This window comes from Ostrea edulis, chromosome 9 (genome assembly GCF_947568905.1).
Source record: "Ostrea edulis chromosome 9, xbOstEdul1.1, whole genome shotgun sequence".
In the NCBI taxonomy this organism is placed as follows: domain Eukaryota; kingdom Metazoa; phylum Mollusca; class Bivalvia; order Ostreida; family Ostreidae; genus Ostrea; species Ostrea edulis.
Genome location: NC_079172.1, coordinates 7,156,529 through 7,180,202, shown reverse-complemented (window position 1 = coordinate 7,180,202; position 23,674 = coordinate 7,156,529). Strand labels below are relative to the sequence as shown.

General features: G+C 33.7%; 1 protein-coding gene across 8 annotated transcripts in view; it reads left to right on the top strand.

Annotated features, from left to right (window-relative positions):
- The window catches only part of LOC125658490 (uncharacterized), a 29,774-nt gene extending 21,905 nt beyond the window's left edge, over positions 1–7,869 (top strand). For 3 of the 8 annotated variants that reach the window (XM_056148385.1, XM_056148384.1, XM_056148392.1), the window contains 4 exons: positions 240–348; positions 757–919; positions 2,943–3,036; positions 4,047–7,869. In XM_056148385.1, the coding sequence (XP_056004360.1) occupies positions 240–348; positions 757–919; positions 2,943–3,036; positions 4,047–4,208 (528 nt within the window). In that variant the 3' untranslated portion in view covers positions 4,209–7,869. Of the gene's footprint in view, positions 1–239; positions 349–756; positions 920–2,942; positions 3,037–4,046 lie in introns of those variants that run through there. The other 5 variants (XM_056148388.1, XM_056148386.1, XM_056148391.1 and 2 more) reach the window with 3 other exon arrangements.
- The last annotated feature ends 15,805 nt before the right edge of the window (positions 7,870–23,674 follow it).

The window sequence follows — 23,674 nt, the reverse complement described above, 5'->3', positions numbered from 1 at the left end:
GTATCGCAAAATGTGATTTACAGTATACAGATGTTTATTTTCTATACAACAAACTTTAATTGATTTTTTTCTTTCTATTCAACATTATTTAAGCATTACTCTGTACTTTTTGTCATGACCCTGAAAATATATACTGTTGGTTTTCCAAAATATTACCTATTGTTTGAAGTGAAATTTTAAAAAGAAAAAGTGTTAAAATTCAGCAACACAATATTTTTAATCTATTTTGTATTTTGCAGCCACCCCTGTTTATGCCCATGCCTGTGTCTGCAGTGTATTCCTGCGAGCTGGAGCATGCATGGATGAATAACACGGATGAAGAATGCGTCTCCCCACAGTCTGTTAAAGGTAAAGTTCAGTTTTACTTCTGCCAAAAAAAACCCAACAAAAAACCCCTGAAAATGTTTGCCAAACTATTGTAAATATCTCAGCAAGAATTTAAAGCAATACAGTAGGTGTCGAAAATCTTTGTTGCAAAATTGTGATTTACTATTTCAATGACAACAAAAATAAGGTTTATAAACTTTTTAAAATTAATATTTGTGTTAAAAAACCTACTCAGAGGCTCTGAATGAAGTCAAATTACTTGTCCAAAAGTTGATTTCTAGACGATGTATAATCAATAGAACCAAAATCTCTATCTTTACAAAACTATCATAATAGCTCATTTTCATAACAAAATAAAATTTAGCGGTAATATTACTTTAAAGTATAAACATGGTAACATTTTCAAGATAATCCTCCATACTTTTGCAGGAAAGAGAAAGCCCTGCACTTTTTTCTTGGAGGGTAATTGCAGACGTACTGACTGCAAATTTGCCCATGATCTTTCCCACATTACCTGTCGATTTTGGGAGGAAGGAGACTGTTTTAAGGGAGAGTTATGTCCCTTCCTTCATGGATACAGTCCATACTTAACGTAAATACATATATAGATTTTGTTTTTATTTCCTGTATGTGGATGGCTGAAATCTTCTAATTGGGCAAGATTTTATATTCTATACCCATTTTCATACCATGAGATACACAAACATAAGATATTGTTACTTTTATTAGCATGACTGTAACAATGAGAGCAGTAAGGAAATTAGTGATACGCCATTTGAATGGACAGTCAGTGACTGTAGACCTTTTTAAAGCTTCCAATAGTAGTAGTAGTTTATTTATTTATAGTGACATGTATATATTCACAGGCATTATGTTAACAGACAAGATAAAAATATATCAAATACCCAGCCCATCGGGCCTATATGCACACTAAACTTAAATGCAGTACATAAAGAAAAGAAGAAGCACAGCGTTAAGAAATAAAGGAAAAATACATGGAAATATGTTGTAAGTAAATACCTGCAGTACCAAGTTCATCAGTGTGTTTTATGAGATATTGGGGAAAGTATAACCATTATGTATGTAGACATTTATACATATACACATAATTGACATTCTTAATCTTTGAAAATAATTGACTGTCTAGGCATTCATGAAGAAAACAAATACTTTGCAACCTGGCGAGGATAATTTGAAATTAGCATGCATAATACATCCATATCTGACCTTAATAACATTTGGTTAAATCCAGTGTTTTCAAAAAGTTTTGATCGATACTCGTAGTACAGAGGACAGTGCAATAGAAAATGAATTTCGTCTTCTACACTATTTTCGAAACAAAGGGTACAAATTCGTTCTTCTACTGATTCTCCATGATATATGCCAGTTTCTATTCGTAATGGTAAAATTCCACATCTAAATTGTGCCAAAACTGAACGTAAATATTTAGGCATATCTAGTATTACAGAATTTTCCCTACCAAAAGTCAGTTTTAAAAGATACTTAAGTACGTAATTTGGGAATATTGAAAAAAAATTTGCCCCAAAGGTTTGAATAATGAAAGTGTATTTTTGATTGAATCATATTTATATCTACCATTAGCTTTGACTCAAAATAATAGTCTAACTCTAAATTATGAAATTTTTCTTTCAAATCACTGCACCAATTGTTTCTACATCTATTGTAATCAAATATATTTCTTGTAATATGCTCATTGTCAAAGAACAATACTCTATTCCAATATCGGATAACATTTATCCAATGTCTATATTGACTGGGTATCCATCCAGTCTCCGTAAACAGCCAATGTAGGTGCAAAACGATGTACCCCAATAAAATACCGAATAGCCCTGTTTTGAATATTATCTATTGATTTGAAAGTCCAGACACTAGATGCATAGTCCAAGATAGGTATTACATAGCAGTAAAATAGTTTCTCATAAGCCTGAAACCTAGTCTTTATTAGTATGAATCGTGGATATAATTTTATAATTATCAACTGTTTCTAACTTATTCAACCCTATAGTGAATTCAAAACTATGTTCCCCTCCACGATTGTTGTCTGTGTGTCCCTCACCAAGTTTGTAAACATAGTTTCTTCTTCAGTATTAACTATAGTAGTGCAAAACATCTTTGGGGCCTGCTTGGTTTTTATCTATTTTTTTTTTGTTGTTGAAGAAAATCAACATTTTGGATTTTCCATGAGTCATGTATATGGGGATGTTGGTTAATATAGTTTCTGCTAGAGTTTGATTGGACCTGACAGAGATTTTTAGAATCCAATGCAAGCTTTTAATGATGGATTGACATTATGAATTTTACCTTGCAGTTATGTCAGATGTATGTAGTTGCTGATACATTATATTTTTATATCACTAAGTTCCTCTTTATCATCATAGGCAAACTTTGCTGATATTGATTAGATGTATGCAATCGATGACATACTCAACAAATAATACAAATACAGATATACTTTTTTATTTTTTTTATTTTTAACATGAAAATACATCAATTCAACATGACAATACATCAATTCAAACATGATGACATTAATTTTAAGTTACTAGGAACAGTAATCAAGCTAGGTAATTTATTATTATTATTTTTTTTTTTAGAAAATCAAATCAAAATGCATCATACAGAAAGAAGTCAGAACATTTTAAGTATCAAGCAGATGATTTTCCCAACTTAACTAAAAGTGAAGCTAAGGTACTGTGATTTTTAGCTCAAGTGAGCTTTTCTGATCACCCGTATTCCGGCGTCTGTCCGCCCCACAACTTGGGGCCACAACTTTTAACATTTTTGACTTCTCAAAAACCACTGGGCCAATTTCAACTTAAGTTGGCACAAAGCATCCTTAGGTAAAGGGAATTCTAAATTGTTTAAATAAAGGGCCAGGCCACCTTCCAAGGGGAGATAATCAAGAAAATGTAAAAATAGAGTAGGGTCATTAAAAAAATCTTCTCCTCAAGAACCACTGGGCCAGAAAAGATGAAATTTATAGATAAGCTTTATTAGGTGGTGCAGATTCTAAATTGTTAATCATGACCCTAGGGGATCAAAGTTTTACATACAAATATATAGGAAAAATCTTTAAAAATCTTCAGCCAGAAAAGCTGAGATTTACATAAAAGCTTCCTGATATAGTGCAGATTCAAGTTTGTTAAAATGATGGCTCCCGGGGGTCGGATGGGGTCACAATAGGGGATCAAAGTTTTACATACAAATATAAAGAGAAAATCTTTAAATATCTTTTTCTCAAGAACCACTGAGCCAGAAATGCTGATATTTACATGAAAGCTTTCTGACATAATGCAGATTCAAGTTTGTTAAAATCCTGGGCCCCGGGGGTCGGATGGGGCCACAATAGGGGATCAAAGTTTTACATACAAATATATAGGGAAAATCTTTAAAAATCTTCTTCTCAAGAACCGTTGGGCCAAAGAAGTTCACATTTACATGAAAGCTTTCTGACATAGTGTAGATTCAAGTTTGCAAAAACCATGGCCTCCATGGGGCCATAATAGGGACTACGGTTTTACATGCAAATATATATGGAAAGTCTGCGGATATGGACCAAGGTGACTCAGGTGAGCGATGTGGCCCATGGGCCTCTTGTTTTAAAATTGTTTTTTATGGGGTAATGGTGGCACTCGTACATTTCTGACAGATTTCTTTGTTTTGTTTCATTTTGTTTAAATTACATCATATATTTATAGAAAGACAGAGGGAAAAAAGACAAGCTCAGCAAGTTGAATAAATACAAGGCCTCCAAGACTCAGCTGAGGACCCAGATAAACAAGAAACTACTGAAGAGTAATGTTGCACAAGGGGAGACAACCAGCCTTCCCAAGAAGCTGAAGCAGAAGGGCTCGCAATGAAAAATTCCTGGATGGTGGTGATAAGTGGACCCTGTTAGTGCAGTAGTTCAGAGGAGGATTTAAAAAGGGGACCCTGTTTAATGGGGGGAATACCCAGTGGATGTGGGCACTGGTTGTCTCCATTAAAGTAAGGGCAATGTATATAATCTAGTCAGGGGCATTTTATGTGTAAACAGAGACTAAATGTCTGGTTTCATTTCGAAAAATAGTTTGTGTTAGCATTCTGCACCCACACAGATTTTGATATGAATTGCATATTCTCATGTTTTATCATATGAATTAGAATTTATATCATTCAGCTATACTCTTTTTCTCTTCTTTTTCCTTTGTCTCTCTCTCTCTCTGTGTAAAAACATTGAATGTTTATTTCGAAAGTTTTTTGAAATTCTCTTTAATTTTTAAAAGCAAAATGTCCTTTACCAAATACATGCACAGTTCTGAAAGTTAATGTATAGTGCAGTGTATGAAAATTAGCAAACAAGTATTTAGTTCTTGATGGAAGTTTTGGATATTTTTACACAGTTGAAGATTTTTTTTATAAATTGGTAATGAGCAGATTCTTTGAAATTTACAAAATATGGTAGACCTCAAATATTTGAAGATCTGTCTAATTACCACAGTATTTACTGTAGTCAGAAGTTCCCTGCACTGTTGAATTCTTATTTACTTGTACAGTTTACCAACTTTAAAAGTATTCAATTGTTTGTGTTTACAGAAATGTGTAATGTAGTAGATCAGCTAGATGTTTTCAAACAAACAAATATAGAAGGGAAAAATTTCTTGTGAATTTTTGTATATAGAAATCCCAATCACATTTGTTTCCATGGGATTAGTAAAGGAAAATGGTCCTTGTATAAAAGGTTGCCAATATAAAATGAAATTTAAAAAAAAAATCACAAAAGAAAAAATCCCCAGGGTGAGCAGCCATACTCAGCCGTAGTATAAATGTTTTTTTTTAATAGCCATATGAATGACTGGTGTTTTTAAATGTTGGTATACCTGAGAGTGATTTTTTTTTATAGGTTATGAGATGAAAGTGTGTAGGACTGGTTTAAACTGATTTGCCAGAAATGGCCAAAAGATCCCGAAAGGTGTATGAATGATAGTATATTTTTTGTTGATATGAAAGTACATTGCAAACATCATTGTTAAATAATTAACTACTTAAATGCCATAATCTTTTTACATTTGAATGCCAAAGAAAAAGAGAGAAAAGAAAAGTAAAGGATGGTAAAAGCTCTTTTAAATCAAGCAAAGTTAATAATATGGTTTTTGAGAGAGCATTCCTTGTAATAGGAGGAAAGACCACTTTTTGGTTAAGCAAAATATGGAATGTGTTTTAGATAGTATTGAGTGAAAATTAGGAATGTAAAGCAAGTGGAAATAGGAAGATACAGGTTACCAAGTTTATCAAGCAGTCATCGTTTACAAAAAAAAAAATTACATTCATGTACAATGTACCTGTATATAAATCTATTGTGTGTTTGTTGAGACTCAGATCAATTTTATTACATTGTATTAAGGGAGAGTTGAGTCTAGTGTTTTTTTGAATGATCTTTACAGATTATTTACATGTCATGTAGAGGAAAAATATTGATGATAGTTTCCTTGTTGTGTAAATGTGTGATATACATGTACATGAAATATGTTAAGCCGATCTTGAGCTCGTATTTTGTCCATTTGGAAAGTGTTATGGTCTCTTGTGAGACATGATATGATGTTTTCACAACTGTCTGAACACATTCATGTAAGCAACCTGTGTGTGCACACTCTGTATTGGGTTCACATAGGTTTGATCTGGTCTTTTTATGAACACCATTAACATTGGTTAGGCATAAACCTATGTACAATGATTTTTCATAAAATAAGCACATTCTGTAGGATGTCGCACTTGGCGTAGGATATTCAACAAGCCACAACAAGAACAACTGAAAAAAAAAAAGCCTTTGGTAAAAAAAAAAATTAAAAAAAAAAATTGAAGAGTCACTTCTTCGCAAGCATTTTTTGATGAAATTTTCATGTAAATATTTTTGAAAATTTGAGTGTAAGTTACGTTACTGGGGTTCCCTAAGTATTATGCAGAAAGTTGTGTTGTTTTTCAATATCAATGCTCTTGAAAGAACAAATTGGTGTTTCCAGTTTAGTAATGCAGAACATCTCTACTCCAAAAGAATACAGGAAAAAATGAAATTTTATAATTTATTTCAGGGAACAATATGTCATGGGGGGGGATGGAAACATCACAACAAGGAACTATATCTGATCCCTAAATATAATAATCTTAGTAACTTCTAAAATATTTTGAAATGATCTTGTTCATTTTAGAGAAGAATGATGAGAAATTCTCCATAAAATCATGAGACATGTCTCATAATTTTATTCTCCATTTTTAGACCTATTTGCTTCACTCAATTTTCATTACAAGAAAAAGTAGGCAGAAACAAACTTAATGAAAGAAAGTTTTTTTTTGGTTGTCTTCAAGAAAATATTTTCCAACCATTTTTTAAAAAATGTACTTTGATTTTTTTTTGTTTGAAAATGTTATTTACATTTATACTTGCTTGTAAATCATAGAAAGCTTTTTACAGATTGTCAGTTCAAGCATTCTGCATTGTTTATTTATATAGTGAAGAACGATATGTATTCGTTGACGATTGGCTTACTCTATGCATCTGATGTATACATATGGGTCATTATGTTACATCGTAGAACTATGTCATTTTATCCATATTTTGGTCTATCTCTCTGTCTAAACTACATTTGAGAAACGTGTGTCATTTCTGTATTGCAAAGAGTTTTTATCCTGTAGTTGGGGAGTTTTATACCCCTTTGACTTTCGCATAAATATTATGTCTTCATACAAGCCAAATTATGTGGAGGGAAAAGGACTTCGTTCAAATTTCTGGATATTTAATACAACCCACCCCCCACCCCCACCCCCTCCACTTTCATGCTAAGTGTTTAAAGTAAAGTGTAACAATATCAAGTAAATGACTGCACCTTTTTAACAGTTGCAAAATTCTTTTAAAAAATTCTTAATAGTAGCATCAATGGTCCCAAAAAAGTGGATACAGTAATTAGTAGAAAATAATTGGATACAAAATTTTGAAAGCTTGTATAGTATTTTGATTACTCCCCCCCCCCCCCCCCCCCCCCCCCCCCATTTGTTTCTAGTGATCCATTGATTTTGAATATTAAGGTACAGTGCATGTAGCCTATTGTTGAAATGTTTCTATAGGTGAGCAGAAGTATTGTATTCTTATCAGAACAGGTAGTTACAACGTACCAAATCATTTTTTTTAATGAAAAGCTGGCACAACTTCACTCAAAGCTGTTAGCTGAATGTTGTGTCAGAGCTAAAGTTCTGAAGTAAGAAAACACAAGGGTTTAAAAATATATTAGCAAGTGAAACCTGTTTTAATTTTTTTTTCAAAGATCTTGTGAGAAATACATGTATATTGGCATTGTTCCATCCCAAGCCATATTTACTGAGGAAGATATTTTTTTTTTGTGATGTGTGTTACTTGTACAAAGATTCTGAGATTAATGATTCCAGAATTCTGGCATAAAACACTCAAAAGTATACATCACTGGGTAAAGATGAAAATTGTACATCATCTGAAGTCTTATCTTACCTGAAATAAAGTTTATTGAAATGAAATTATATTGTTCTTGATATTGAAAGCACACTTTTGTTGCATTTGTACATTCGTTGTGGAGCCTTTCAGGTTAAAGGCCGGGGAAACACTAATCTGGAAATGGTAAACTGTCATTGCATGCATGATGTTGCCCAGTGGCCCTTTTCACAAATCATTTTACGATTTTAAAAGATGAAAATTGCCATAAACCTAAGTATATACATAGGAGGAAAACTGGCATAGTTGCACTTGATTTAGTACAAATTTTTTTTATCTTTACAAGATTTTTTTTGTTTTTCACTTTTGATGAAATGACAAGAATTATTTAATTTTTGGTATATAAGTATTAATATTATTGACATCGATGGGTTTTACTGGGAGTAAACTGTGACCCTTTTCACAAAAAATTCTTACGATTAATTTTAAAACGCTGTAATTCATTGACAATTCTTCACTCATGTTTTTCTAACTGAGCAAAACTTAAGTATATAGGAGAAAAACGGACATAGTTGCATTCAATTGAGTATAAAGACAACATTTTTATCTTAGTCACAAGATTTTTTGTGAAAACGGAGTTCTTCAATATCTCCGTAACACTTGGAGCATCTTGTGGTGTAGTCACTATACGGAGGACGGATAGCTTGATGCTGAACATCCGAATTTTATTTTATATGTCCCTCTGAAGATGGGGCCAGGTGTTCACATACAATGGGGCACATAATCATTAATCACTGGGCCCAATAAATTGAATTTACAGGAAAGCTTTCTGAGATTCAAGTTGCAATCATGGCCCTCGGTGGTAGGTTTGGGCCACAATAGGGGATTAAAGTTTTACATGCAAATATATAGGAAGAACCATGGGGCCAGGAAAGTTACATGAAAGCTTCCCGACATAAAGTAATTTCAGGGATATGGTCCATAATTAGGAATGAAAGTTTATATGCAGATATGTAAGGAATGTTTTAGCTTCATGAGCTGAATTCAAGGTTTGAAACAATTTGAGAAAGAACCATGATAATCTAGCTGTCACAAGAATATAAAAGGACATTTCTTACTATATTGGGTTTCATAATAAAATATTTTGATGAAATGCTTGAAAATAACGCAGGGTAAAGATGGAAGATGTATCGTTACAAATTAATGGTCCTCTTGTTATTGAGAAGATTCTAAACAAACATCCGTGCGAATTTTTGTAGGTACTCGATATTAAAGTGTTTAAGAAAAGTAACTACTTTCATTCAAAGTATGGGGCATATTCTGTTTCTTAATACTTCCGTGCATTCCGTGCGATATGTGTTGGACAAAGAAAACTCATTTATGTTGTTTTTGAGAAGAATAGACCAATCGCTTCAAAAATCTAGAACCCCTGCGTTACTGAATCCATGGTCCATGGTGGTCAATCCATGGTGGTCAATGTACAAGTATCTATAGGTACTTCAAGTTTGTTCAGAACCCCGGAGATCGTGTAGGGCTGCAACTTAAGATTTATTTATATCAATTAAAACATTCTTTTCAAGTTGTGTGGATTCAAGGGTATTTTTATGCCATGCCCCCACAACTATAGTCAGGGGGTGGGGATATTGTTTTGTCCTGTATGTCTGTCCATAACTTTAAAATCTAGGGCATAACTTTTTAACTTTGAGAGAGCTCTCATATCTTACACATTCCATGTGACACTTTTTAACTTTGAGAGAGCTCTCATATCTTACATAACTTTTTAACTTTGAGAGAGCTCTCATATCTTACATAACTTTTTAACTTTGAGAGAGCTCTCATATCTTACACATTCCATGTGACAAGATCTAACTTTGAGAGAGCTCTCATATCTTACACATTCCATGTGACAAGATCTAACTTTGAGAGAGCTCTCATATCTTACATAACTTTTTAACTTTGAGAGAGCTCTCATATCTTACATAACTTTTTAACTTTGAGAGAGCTCTCATATCTTACACATTCCATGTGACACTTTTTAACTTTGAGAGAGCTCTCATATCTTACACATTCCATGTGACAACATCTTTTTGGTACCCAAGTTTTTAACCTTGTGACCTTGAAGTTTGACCTACTTTTAAGAAAGCATAACCTATTCAATATCTTCTGTTTTAAGTAAGACAGGGCTTTCATATTTTGCATATAGTGCATTTCATACATGGTCTTTGACCTTGTGATCTTGATCTTTTGAGCAGGGGTCTGGGGGCCACCTTGAGGTCCAGGGCAAAGTCCTGATGGGGGCACAGGGAGCGAAGCCTGAGGGGCAGGGCAAAAATTGACCAATTTTCAAACATCTTCCCTACAACTGCATATCTTTAAAAAAAACTATATGTATAGTGATATAGGGCAGGGAAACCTCTATCAAAATTGTAAATTTCATAATCCCCGGGGCAAAACATGTAAATGATATTTGCTTTTATGCTATTCATACTAAATTGAAACTAAATGGATATCTAGAAGAAGTAGTTATATAGTCCTTTACCAAAGTTGTAAATTTTATGATCCTAGGAGGTAATTTAAGGGTTTCAGGGTGGAGTCAAAATTATTAAATTATTATAGTGATTACTGAGTATTGTCTTTGTCATTGGAAGGACTTCTTTTCTTTAATTTAATGATACAGTATATATAAAAAAAAAACCCTGAATGCATATCTAGGACAGGGGCGGATCCAGGACTTGCGGTTAGGGGGGGGGGGGGCTCTTTATGAGGGGCCACCTTGAGGCTCATGGATTTTACAGATTTTATAGGGCTTGAAATATGTCTCTTATTTAGTTATTTGTACTATTTTCTATCATTTTTAATGAGGCGAAATTAATAAAATGACGCAAATTTTAATGGTTTTTAGAAAAAATTAAGTTCTCCCAATAATCAAAAGATTTTGTCATTTATTTCTCCGGGAGTTGAAGAAATTATTGCTTCTTTTATCGTTTAGTCCATTTTTCTAAACAAGATACCACAATTTACCTTAAATTTGAAAATTTTAGGGGGGAGGGGGGCTTAAATCTGCCACTGGGAACAAAATCACAAAAAAATTCACATAGCTTTATCACTCTTTCGATGTTCAAATCGTCCTTCATAATAGGTGTTTTAACGAACCTTTAAATAAAATTTTGGTGAAAATGAGCTACCTAAAGTAATCTAGCGCACCTATGAAGTTAGAGATCTCCCATTGGTGTTATTTTTGGCGGATGACTAGACGTTCTTGGTGTGTGGTACCACCTAGAAAGAAAACTTAAAGCATTATGACGCGGTGGACTCAAAGGCCAGCAGAGGTGAGTAGTTCAGAGCTGTTTGTGAAACTATCAACGTTTATAATGCCACACCGGCAACAAAGCCAAGCAAGATTCAAATGGTGTCTGAATGACATTTAACAAAATTCAAAAATAATTACACTATACCTAAAGTTTCAAAACAATAGAATTATGAAATCATTTCATCTTAGATATTCCTAAATATACACATAATATTGCCATCAAAATTTACAACACTCTGAAGATCCTTGAATATTTGATAAAGTTATATTTATTTCTCTCTCCGACTGAAAACCCGTCTTTCCGATGACGCATGATCTCCTGTACATTAGGGACACACTGCTTTGAGGACATGCGTTTTTCAATTTTAAATCTATACTCACTTAGTACTAGTATTTCAACAAAAATTCAGTTTAATTCCGTTCTTAGCAAACTACGCCACCCATTTTCTTGAAATTTTAAGATATTGGAAGATGGGTCATTTGAAAGAAAAGGGGACACTACATCAAAAGTTATGTATGATAGCGGTTTCCTTTTTAATTACGCCATTTTCGTTATGCATAATACTTGACTATCACTGACTCTGATTAAAGGGTCGCTGTGGTTCAGTAGTGATAGCATCTGCTTCGTGTCTGGGAAGTCCTCACTGCTACGTCCCTGAACGCCAAGCTTTGGTCTAAATTTGAGGTACTTCATCTGAAGTTGGTGACGTCTTGATACGAGTGAAAAATTCTGAAAAGGACGTAAAACATTTTTTTTCTTCATTCGAAGGCATTTCATGCACGCGAGATTATTCATGTCCATCGGTACATCCATCGGATGGGACGTTAAAAGGTGTCCCATGTCAAGGATCACAACCTCCTTACCAGTACGCAAAATATCTTTTCCCTGATGTTCGAAAAAGAGTAGGCTCACTGGGGGCCGTCAGGGAACCTCAGCCACTCACAACCAAACATAATTCAATTTATGTCTTAAAATGCTGAGAAAGGTCACCGAAGCTAGTTTTTGCTGTATCATATTAGATATAAACATAAGGCAAATTGAGTATGAAAAATGTCATTTATTCAAATGACGAACTAGATAACAAACTACTAACAAGGGGATCAGACTCACAAACAATCCACTGAAAATGTCACTGAAATAGAGAAAGAAAATAAACAATGACAAAATAATTCAGTATGTCTGATCCCCCAAATTTATCTATAAAAGTCTACATCAACTACAATAAAAAACAACCTTACAAAGATGCAGCAAAAAGATGGCACATCAAAAATTGATAGGGACTAGAAAGACATTTACATGGAAGGAATGAAGGGGTGGATGGTGGGTATAAAATACAGATCACACTTTATTTGCAGCCACGTCTGCCTACAAGCAAGTCAAAATTGTAGAGTGACGCTAAGTTGGAGTCACGTGATTAATTACTTAATTCTGATTGGATAATATTATAAAGTATTGAGTTTGGGAGAATAGAAACAAATCTTAAATGTATGTTACAAAAATCACCTTGAAAACATAAAAATACGCATTTAAACCATAAATACAATTATTTTAATAATTGTTGTTTAGTTAACCGCCGTAAAATGGCTGAAATATTGTCAAAACGGCGTAAAACCTTAATCAACCAATCAATTAATCGATCAAAATTTCAGGGATATCTAAGCTGTAATATAGTCCTGCACGGCAGATCTCGTTGTTTGGTTTGGAAAGATGACCAATATATCAACACCTCATTCCTATATGTCTTTTCTATGCTAGCTATTTCTTACGATGTTTGACGTCTTCAGATTTCAAACTAGCTCTATATTGGTCCAAGAACCTATGAGCTGGTTATGTGCCTCTCATTGGTCCGTCTGGTTGGCATTTGTAAACACCCCCCCCCCCCTCCCCAATGCAAATTTCTGAAATGTATTGAATCTTGCACAATATGAATGCAGAAATATCAAAAATTTAGCAAATTTCTGAAGTGTATTGAATCTTGCACAATATGAATGCAGAAATATCAAAAATTTAGCAAATTTCTGAAATGTATTGAATCTTTAACAATATGAATGCAGAAATATCAAAATTTGGTAATTGAAGTGAAGTGACTTGATGTCGGACCATATTTTTCTTGAAATTGACCTTCATGTCTCCATTAACAAGAGGCCCACAGGCCTTATCGGTTACCTGAGAACTAGTTAAAAGCGTCACTGGTCTTATTGACCCAGGGGCTAAAACTCTAGAAAAAAATTCCTGTTCTGGATATCTAAAATAAATTCTAATATTCAGCAACAGCATAAAACAAGATGTGTTCTTAAAACTTCAATGCCCTCAACAGTGCATATACTGATGAAAGGCTTTACATAATATGATATTTGTATTATCATTACACGATATCACTAATTTGGACCCACCCAAAAGTCAAAACCCTGAGGTTGCGAAATTCACCATTTTTTGTACATGATCTTTTCTGCTTTTCCTACCGTGGCGGATTTAAGGGGGGCGGGGGGGGGGGGGGGGCGCAGCCGGCTGCAACCCCTAAATTTTTCAAATTTAAGGTAAATCGTGGTATCTTGTTTAGAAACATGTACTAAACGACAAAAGAAGCAATAATTTCTTCCACTCCCGGAGAAATAAATGACAAAATCTTTAGATTTCTTGATTTACTTCATTTTTTCCAAAAACCCTTAAAATTTGCGTCATTTTATTAATTTCACCTTATTAGAAATGTTAGAAAATAGTACAAATGACTAAATGGGAGACATGTTTCAAGCCCTATAAAATCTAAAATCCATGAGCCTCAAGGCGGCCCCTCATAAAGAGGCGCCCTCCGTAACCGCAAATCCTGGATCCGCCCCTGTCCTAGATATGCATTCAGGTTTTTTTTATATATACTGTATCATTAAATTAAAGAAAAGAAGTCCTTCCAATGACAAAGACAATACTCAGTAATCACTATAATAATTTTGACTCCACCCTGAAACCAAACCCTTACCTCCTAGGATCATAAAATTTACAACTTTGGTAAAGGACTATATAACTACTTCTTCTAGATATCCATTTAGTTTCAATTTAGTATGAATAGCATAAAAGCAAATATCATTTACATGTTTTGCACATATACATTATGGATACTGTCCAAGTTTGACTCCGCCTTGGAGTCGGAACCTCTACCCCGGGGATTATGAAATTTACAATTTTGATAGAGGTTTTCCTGCCCTATATCACTATACATATAATTTTTCTTAAAGATATGCAGTTGTAGGGAAGATGTTTGAAAATTGGTCAATTTTTGACAGTTTTTGCCCCGCCCCAAAGGCATCAGAAGTCCAATTTACGTCATCCTTGTCACAAAGACGCTTCATAGCAAATTTGAACGGAATTAGAAAAGTAGTTATCAAGAATTTAAAAATGTTATATTGTTCACATATTTAATAACTGACCACTTTGGCCCCAACCTGATAATAAAACTCCTACCCCTGGGATCATCAAATTTACAATTTTTATAGAGGCCTTCCTACTCTACAACACGATGCATTTAGTTTTTCTTACACATGTATGGTTCTAAAGATTTTTTTTTAAATTGGTCAATTTATGGCAGTTTTTGTCCCGCCCCTAAGGCCCCAGGGGTACAGGAGACCTGCAATTTACAAATTATGTCAGTCCTGTCCCAAAGATGCTTCATACCAAATTTGAAAAGAATTGGAATGGTATTTATCAAAAAGAAGTTAAAAATGTTCAATTGTTACGGCACGGCGACGGACTCAGACCAATTGCAATAAGTCACCTGAGTGATTCAGGTGACCTAATGATATCACGAGTGACTCGGGTGACCTAACGATGTCTGGTAGGTATGTATCATGTGCTCTTCTTACTTCTTGCTGGTAGATACTTTTAAGCTCTTTATACATATTGCAATCTTTGATGTTCTTGGTACTTATTGTTTAACTATGTGCTTTATTTTTCCTTTTGGTGCGAGTTTTTAGTTGATACAAATTTAGTTGGTACGCTTTCTTCCATGATTTCTTCAGTCTTTAGCCTTCTATTCGATAGGGTGTTGGTTAGAATTGAGAAGATTTGAATAACATCCATAATTCAGTAAAGGATATAAGTCTCAAACTGTCCATTCTGTGAGAGAAAGAACTGATCTCGGCCCGTAGGGCCGAGATCAGTTCTTTCTCTCACAGAATGGACAGTTTGAGGCTTATATCCTAAAAAACATTACATTGTTTGTTCTAAGAATGGACAGACTCAGGTAAACCCATTGACAATGATAATTATGAATAAAGCTATTTTGAATAGTCTGACAATATAACCAGTCTTGTGTAGAATTCTGTTTCTTTTGTTTACTTATTGGACAGTGTCAGGTAAGTAGTGTTCTACTGCAGGTTTTATATTCACTCTTTCTATAGTACTGAGCCATATCAACATGTCGTCCTCTGATGGGGAGAGCATTTTCATTGCACAAACAAGATTTAAGGATTTTAGTGAAAGTACTGCAAATATGTGTTATATTCTGGATATGGAAGGTGAGAAAGTTATGGAGCCAAATTTTGATCTGAAAAGCATTGTGTTTTCGAATATTTGGATGAGGAAATAATTAACACCAGCCAAAAGAACCCAATACACCTATCTCGCGAAATGAAATTATTCATGAAAGCGAAAATAATAATTCAGAATTAGGATATGCTAATAAAGAAAACATAAAAAAGCGTTGTGAACATGGTGAAGAAGTTTCGGAATGTGCCTCTGAATCCAGCGAAATTAAAATACAGTATGGAAATATGTCTTTCAAATTTAAGTTTTAATGCGATATATAGTAATGGCCAATGGAATTAAAAAATTGTGAATATTACGAGTTGAAGCAGAGAATTCTACTAAGGGGAAATATCGTTTTTTTTAAGTGTTTCAGTGATTTTTCCCGATATCTGTGTTGATTCTTACTTGTAGGGAATTTAAAATTAAATCTTAAATCTCTTTGACAAATGTATTGTTTTCTCTTATTTTCAGCCTACCTATAGACATCTAATAAGTTATTGGGTTTACCTGGCACCGTCCAATAAGTTGACAATTACTGTACATTATTTTTAAGAACGGACAGTATCTGTCCATTCTAAAAAATGTCAACTTGTTGGACACCTACAGGTAACCTTTTCACTACAAGTGGACGTTCTTCTATATAAAAGCCTAAAAAGACAAAGGATTGCGTAACAAAAATGTTTTAATGATTGATATTGGGGGGTGTCATAGACACTCGCGCGTCAAGTGCTAATGGGGATGCGCTCCTAGAAATATCAACATGACTGTATTGTGGAGGCTTCTGTAACAGACATCCATTTGGTGCAACAACTGCGAGTACGCAGTCAGGTGATTCTCCGTTGTTGAGAGGCTCTCGCGATCAATACATGCGTGTCTTCTCTATTCTTAAAAAATAAATTTGGCGAGGAAATTATTGAATATATCTAAAGTGTATAAAACGGATAAAAACCGTTCATATGTACAAAAATTGTACGATATAGGGTTAGGATATATTTGGTGGGATCAGGAGAATGCAACTTCTAAACTTTTCTTTCCTATTATAAAACAGAGGTTGACTGATATGTGTGTTCAAAGTTTAGTTGAACAAATTAATTGTTCTTCAAAGTGTATTATTTACAAACATGTTATTGATCACTTTTCGTTACAGTATTACCTTTGTAAACCTATACCTAATATGTATAAAAGACACATTTGTCCAATTAGACTATCCTCTCATAATCTTGAAATTGAAACAGGCCGCCATAACAATATACTTAGAGAACACAGAGTATGTAAATTTTGTAAAAATGACATAGAGGACGAATACCACTTTATATTAATTTGCCCTCATTACGAGGAATTTCGACATAGATATATCAAAAAGTATTATTGGCAAAAACCATCTGTTTTCAAATTTGTACAATTATTAAGTGTTCATCATGTACACGAACTTTGTAATTTAGGGAAATATTTATGTCTTGCACTTAAGTTGCGAGAAAACCTTGTTTAAGTCATTCTCCGTTGCTTGCTTAAATTAGTACACTGCCATACAATGTCATTTTTATGTACATGTATTTATGAAATTGATGTGATAAGACATATGTCTTAAGCAATAAAGAATATATATAACTATCGAACAATTAACGGATTTACCGATTGAGTAACGGATAAGCACTGGTTCAAACGAAGGTTCAAAGACATGAAAAACTGACGAAACTGTCTTAATACTTAATAACTTTATTGCGAAAGACATACATCTTATAGCATTATAACAAAATTGAACATGGATAATAATTACAAAACTGTAAATAAACGGCCAATTCTTACAAAGACATCTAGCATACAATAGTATATAGTAAATACAATAGTATAATGATAGTAAAAAAGGAGAATGACGATACAAATTACATATTATGGACTGTTCTTAGTTCAAGAGCTTTACAAATAAATTTCCCCAAGTTACAGAGTTCTTTAACATTGTTCACACTTAATAGTTGTATAAATTTGAACATGGAGGGTTTACTCCAATAATACTTTTTCACTAATTTAGCTCTAATCTGGCAATATACAGGACAGACTAACAAAAAGTGGTATTCATCCTCAATTTCAGTGATACATGTTTTACAAAACCTTTTTTCACGTAGTACATTTTTATGTCTGCCAGTTTCTATGGATAAATTATGTGATGATAGCCTTATTTTGGAGATACCCTTTTTGTACAATTTAGGAATAGATTTTTCTAGGTAATATTGCAAGCAAAAATTATCAACCAAATGTTTGTAAATAGTGCATTTTGATTCATACTGCATGTTGCTATGTAAATTTTGAATAAAATGATCCTTCAATCTTTGTTGTATTATTGGCAAACAAACATGGCTATTTAAGTTATTTTGAATCATGCCACATAATAACTAAGTCCCAAACAATCAAGTTGTTCCTTGATAAAAGTAGTCCAGTTACGACTTGTATGCTTTGTATTTCCACAGATATTGTATAAACATTCATATGCAGCATTAAGTATACAATTTTCAGACTGCAATAGTTTAAACCAAAACTTGAACATTCTCAAAATACGAACATAATACAATGGTAAACGCCCTGTTTCAAAATATAACATGGTTGTATTAGTGTTTTTACGAACACCAAGTGCAAATTTTAAAAAATCCAGATGAACCTTTTCAATGTCAGGTGCCTTATGTAATCCCCACACTTCACATCCGAAATTCAAAATACTACAGACATAGGTATCGAAAAGGGAGAATAAGGTACAATGATTTAAATACAATTGTTTTATAGTTGATTTAAGGGCAAATAATGCTTTGCGACCTTGTGATGCTAACTGTTTCTGCGTTACCAAAAATTTACCATTAAAATTAAATAAAACGGCCAAGTAAACAAATTGATCTAATACTTCTATACTTTCATCTTTATACACCCATTTTTCATCTGTGCGAATCTTCCCACCATTTCTAAATACAACAATTCTAGTTTTTGCTACATTAACAACTAAATCCCATTCATCTGTATAACTTTGCAATGTATTTAACATATTTTGTAGTTCAATAACCGATTCTGCAAGCAACACCATGTCATTAGCATACATCAAAATATAAAGACTTAATAACTGTAAATCAGTCGGATGATTACCTCTTTTGATAAATTCAATTTCAAGGTCATTCACATACAATACAAAAAATAGGGGAGACAACACTTCTCCTTGTAATAGACCAATGTGATTTTCAAAAAATTGTGAAATGTGACCAGAGGATTTTACACAGGTTCTAATCCTACTATACATGGAGCGAACAATAGTAAGCAGCTTCCCTTGTATACCGTAGTGTTTTAATTTTCTATACAATTTTTCCCTGTTAACTGAATCGAATGCCTTCTTATAATCCACGAAGCAGCAATATAATCGTTTTTTGGATTGGAGTGATTGTGTTATAAGAACGGTAGAGAAACAAGCGTGCGGTTGGTGTCCAGAGCATCCCCGGTTTACTCGTTTCTGGTTGTTGTTGCCCGGTCGTGACTTGGGTTCAACAAACAAACGTGATCAATCCGGGCAACCACAGGAAAAGAAGCAGCGCATGAATTACAAACAAAATGCGTGCCAACACACGGCAGTTGCACACTAAGCGGACAAATTAGTCTGTTCACGCTTTACATCGGTAGATGGACAAATGAGAAACTAAACTTTCACCAGAGTTCGTTAGCACACAATTAAACCATTTTTGTGCGGAGACGCAGAGGACTATGGGTAGTATGACGAGAAACAGAGAAGAAACGCATGCGAACGAAGACGATTGGATTGAAAATTTTGCTATCTGTCGAACTCCGTTAGCGATATATGTCATGGAGTTTATGCTGGAAAAGAACGATCACAAATGAGTTCCAACTCATGCAATTCATTTATTTATTTTTTTTTTTTTTAATTTTCATTCATTTATTTAAGTTTGCTTTTCAGGTATAAATAGTCTGGATTCACCCTTAAAAATAATTAATAATTCTATATTCATATAAAACAAAGTGAGAGGAAGTGGAAACAATCCTGATTTAACAATTGATTTCAATATTTTCATACTCTGAAACAAAATTGGGTTTCCATTTTTTCCCCAGAGTATAAGTTCCTTCTTTCTTTGGTCTCAACAACGCTTGCAACGTACATGGAGAATCTAAAGGTTTTTTTAAACACACACACACAATTGGATAATAAAATGAACATACATAAGGGGGAGGCGTTATCGGATAGACTGTGTACTTTATGTTCTTCAGATAGTGTAGAAGATGAATGTCACTTTTTACTTCATTGTTCCTCTTGTTCAAATCTTAGAGCAATCTTCTTTACCAGTATATGATTTAACCCCACTGTGATCAATATGTCAGATTTAGGCAAAACAAAATTTCTATTATTAAATTTTCCAAAACAAACTGCAAAATTCCTGTTCTCCGCATACACCTACAGACAGTCTATCATATACCATAATAGTAAAAGCCATGCGTAATACATGTACCACTGTATTTATTATTTAATGGGTTTTTTCTGTTAAAAGTGACATATAGGCCAGATGAACCGGGTGTTTAAATTCATTATTCTGTATAATGTACTGTATATTTCAATTCTGTAACGTATAAAACACACGCCACTATAATAAATCATTTACTTACTTACATAGAATACAATTTCCATTTAACTATTCTCTTCTTTATCTAAAATAAGCAACATAAAACATGTTTTGTCATTATTCATTGTGATATCGCATTTTCTCACCATAGTGGATTTATACATGTATTCCGTTGGTTGAAATAGGATGTTTTTAACATTTGCAGGTGTTTTTGTTTGCTGCTGTAGTAGCCAAGCCTCATCACGCCCCACCTAAGTACACTGACCAGCAGCTGAGGAGATGAGACCAATGGTGATATGTACGCACCACTGTGGATATCATTATGAAAATACGTACTAAGCGGTTGGCTTTCTTCTGCATAAACTTACGGCATTTGCATTACATTTATCACTTTTTGAGAGAGAGAGAGATATATATATATATATATATATATATATATATATATATATATATATATACATATGTATATATATATATATATATATATATATACATATGTGTATATATATATATATATATATATATATATATATATATATATATATATATACATACAATGGATGAGCTTTCACAATCAATATCTCCTCTTCAGGAATCCACGCCACAAACAGGAGATTTCTACCCTTGTCTGTCAGATGTGTTCGGGACGGTCTAACATGAGGCTAGACGCCTATAACAAAGCAGATGGAACGCCCAATGGACCCTTCATCGTCGATTTAAAGCAACCCCCCCCCCCCCACCCACCCACATTCCAGAGATTACATATAACAAACACTCAGACCATAGGGGTTTATAAACTGTAGACATCAGCACATGCTCAACCAAGCAAAGTGAGAATGAAACTTTTCATCCCTTTTAGGCTTAGACTGCGGTGTGCAATGTCTTACGATCTGGATCGTCACATCGAAAAAGGTGACTTTAATTGTGACGGAGATTCGGTGGAAGAGTCGGATACGGCCAATGAAACAGACGACGAGGGCGATGGTGATCAACACTGTCTGGATACAAGTTAGCAAATTAGTCCAAGATGGCGTTCCTATTGAAGAAGCTAGAAATACGGCAAGGAAATACTTGGTGGAAAAAGACAGACATATATTGGAAAACAATTAAACATGTCCGCATGCATCATGAGTAGTGCACTGCATAGGAATATACGTCGAAAAAGATCTCTTGGTAACAAGGAAGGTGTTTCTCTTGAAGATTCAATTTCGAAATTACCTAATGAAAAACAGGTAGAGTTTAACAACAAACCCCTTCAACAAAAATGAATGAATCATCTCTTGCAATGATTTAAAAAAAAAAACGTTTTGAAGAAATATTGTCCATAACATCAATGTCTAAATAAAATCGTGTAGAAAAACTGTCTAGTTATTTGTTGTAAAAAGCACCACCACCACCAAATAGTTATACGGACTAAGTTTACCAACGGTTTCCGGTATCCATGCTCGGAGGGGGGAGGGGGATCTAAATATTCTAGAGGACTAGATGTCATTCAATCCCCTATATCATAAAATCAAATACTACATGTATATTAACATTAATAAGTAAATACCAGTATTCCTTAAATGTCGGTACTCATTCATTCACGACAATGTACTTCAATATTTCCCTTCGATCGTCATGTCTCATTATCTTATTCGGTAAAATTAGCATAATTTATAATTTACCCATTAAAAGGGGGGTGGGTGGGTATATGGCTATCATACTACTTTTATTTATCAAAATTCATACTCAAATCGTTTATATCCATAAGGACATGGTTATCATTTATGGTAAAGAAATACAAATAAATTATGACTTCTTTCATTGCGTCTGTTTCTAATGAAGGATACATGGTAACTTTAATTTCCCGAGCGCGATTGCATTGTAATTGTAAATGTTGCATAGAAAAATATTTCCAGTTGATGATTAGAATTATAGTCTTTCAGTGTGATTCATCCGTTGTAAAAACAGGATATGCGTAGTTTTTGACATTTGGTAGAATTAATAACGTCACAGTTGTCCTATTTATCCCTGTTTACAATTTTTACCAATAAGTACTTTTAATAAACATGAACTAATGAAAAGGTGAAGATAACGAACAATGATCAATCTCATAAATTCTATTCATATTGAACTCCACGACCTTTTCTGCTAGATAGATAGGCAATGCGTGTAATTTCTCATTTGAAAAACTGGACATAGCTGAATTCCTGTACCTGTTATTTCCTTGTAAAGCACAGTACCCTCCCTTCCTGTTTTAACAACGACAGTTGCTTCCATCCCCCGGAAAAAGCGCCCCAGTATAGAACCTCTCCCCAAATAACACACTCATCTAAGTATACTATCCATCTCCTTTTAACTATCTATCGGTTTCCGTTTCTATTACAAAACAGCTTTCCAATGAAACTTCTAGAAAACGTCTCTATAAGTATTTCTATGAAGTTATTTTTTTTGTTTTCTTTGATTGTCATTTATTAAAAATGACCTGATAAAAGTTTAGTTATGAAATACTTGGAGACCAATCAGAATACACATAATACATAACAGTCTAGAACAATTGGCATTATTGCAAAATTATTACATTATCATCATTAACATGAAAATACCCCCCCCCCCCCCCCCCCCCCCCCCCCCCACAGTGCTAAATTATAAAACCGAAGCAAAATAATTCAGCTGCCACAAAAAAATATACTTTATATAATTCCTACACATTGACCAAAAAAATTAGTTAGTGCAACGTGGATATTCCAATATTTAAACATGTGCATATATATTATATATTTTACAAATTGTAACTGTAATTCGAATGTTTAAGAAATTTTTTATTTCTATATATAGACAGACTAGACTTTATTGTGTCAATCAGAATCTAAATTCTCATATAATGTCAATCAGTGGAGGGGGGGGGGGGGGGGTAAAAAACACATGATCATTCATATTCTCATATTTCATCATAAAGTTTATTAAGTTTTATCGTTTTATTTATTTAAGGACACTTGTTGAATACATATATAAATTCTATATAAGGACACTTGATACAAACAATTTATTTGAGAAATAAAATAATATTTTTGAAAAATAGAACATTTTAAAATTATAATTAAGTTTTTTATTTTGTAGTTTGATTACTTATCAACGTCGTGAAATATTGAAATCAAGGTACGCTTAGTTTATAACTTGTAGAGAAACAAAGTTGTAATGTCTGTCATAAAATAAGTATGACTCGCTCAAATGTATGCAAGGCTTACATAAAGATAATTAGTAAACTGTAGCGTGCCCCAAGGTCACCCTCTATAGGACAGCCTAATCATTACAGTTCGAAATAAAAATAGGCCTGCATGACCTTTACAGTATATCAAACTGGAAGTGCACATTTAACGATGAAAGAAAAAACAGGCCGCGGACTCATGTTGAAATCATCCGGAAACAAGACGGCAAATTCTATAATTCTTTTTTCGCCCGGGGGAAACTCTATACCA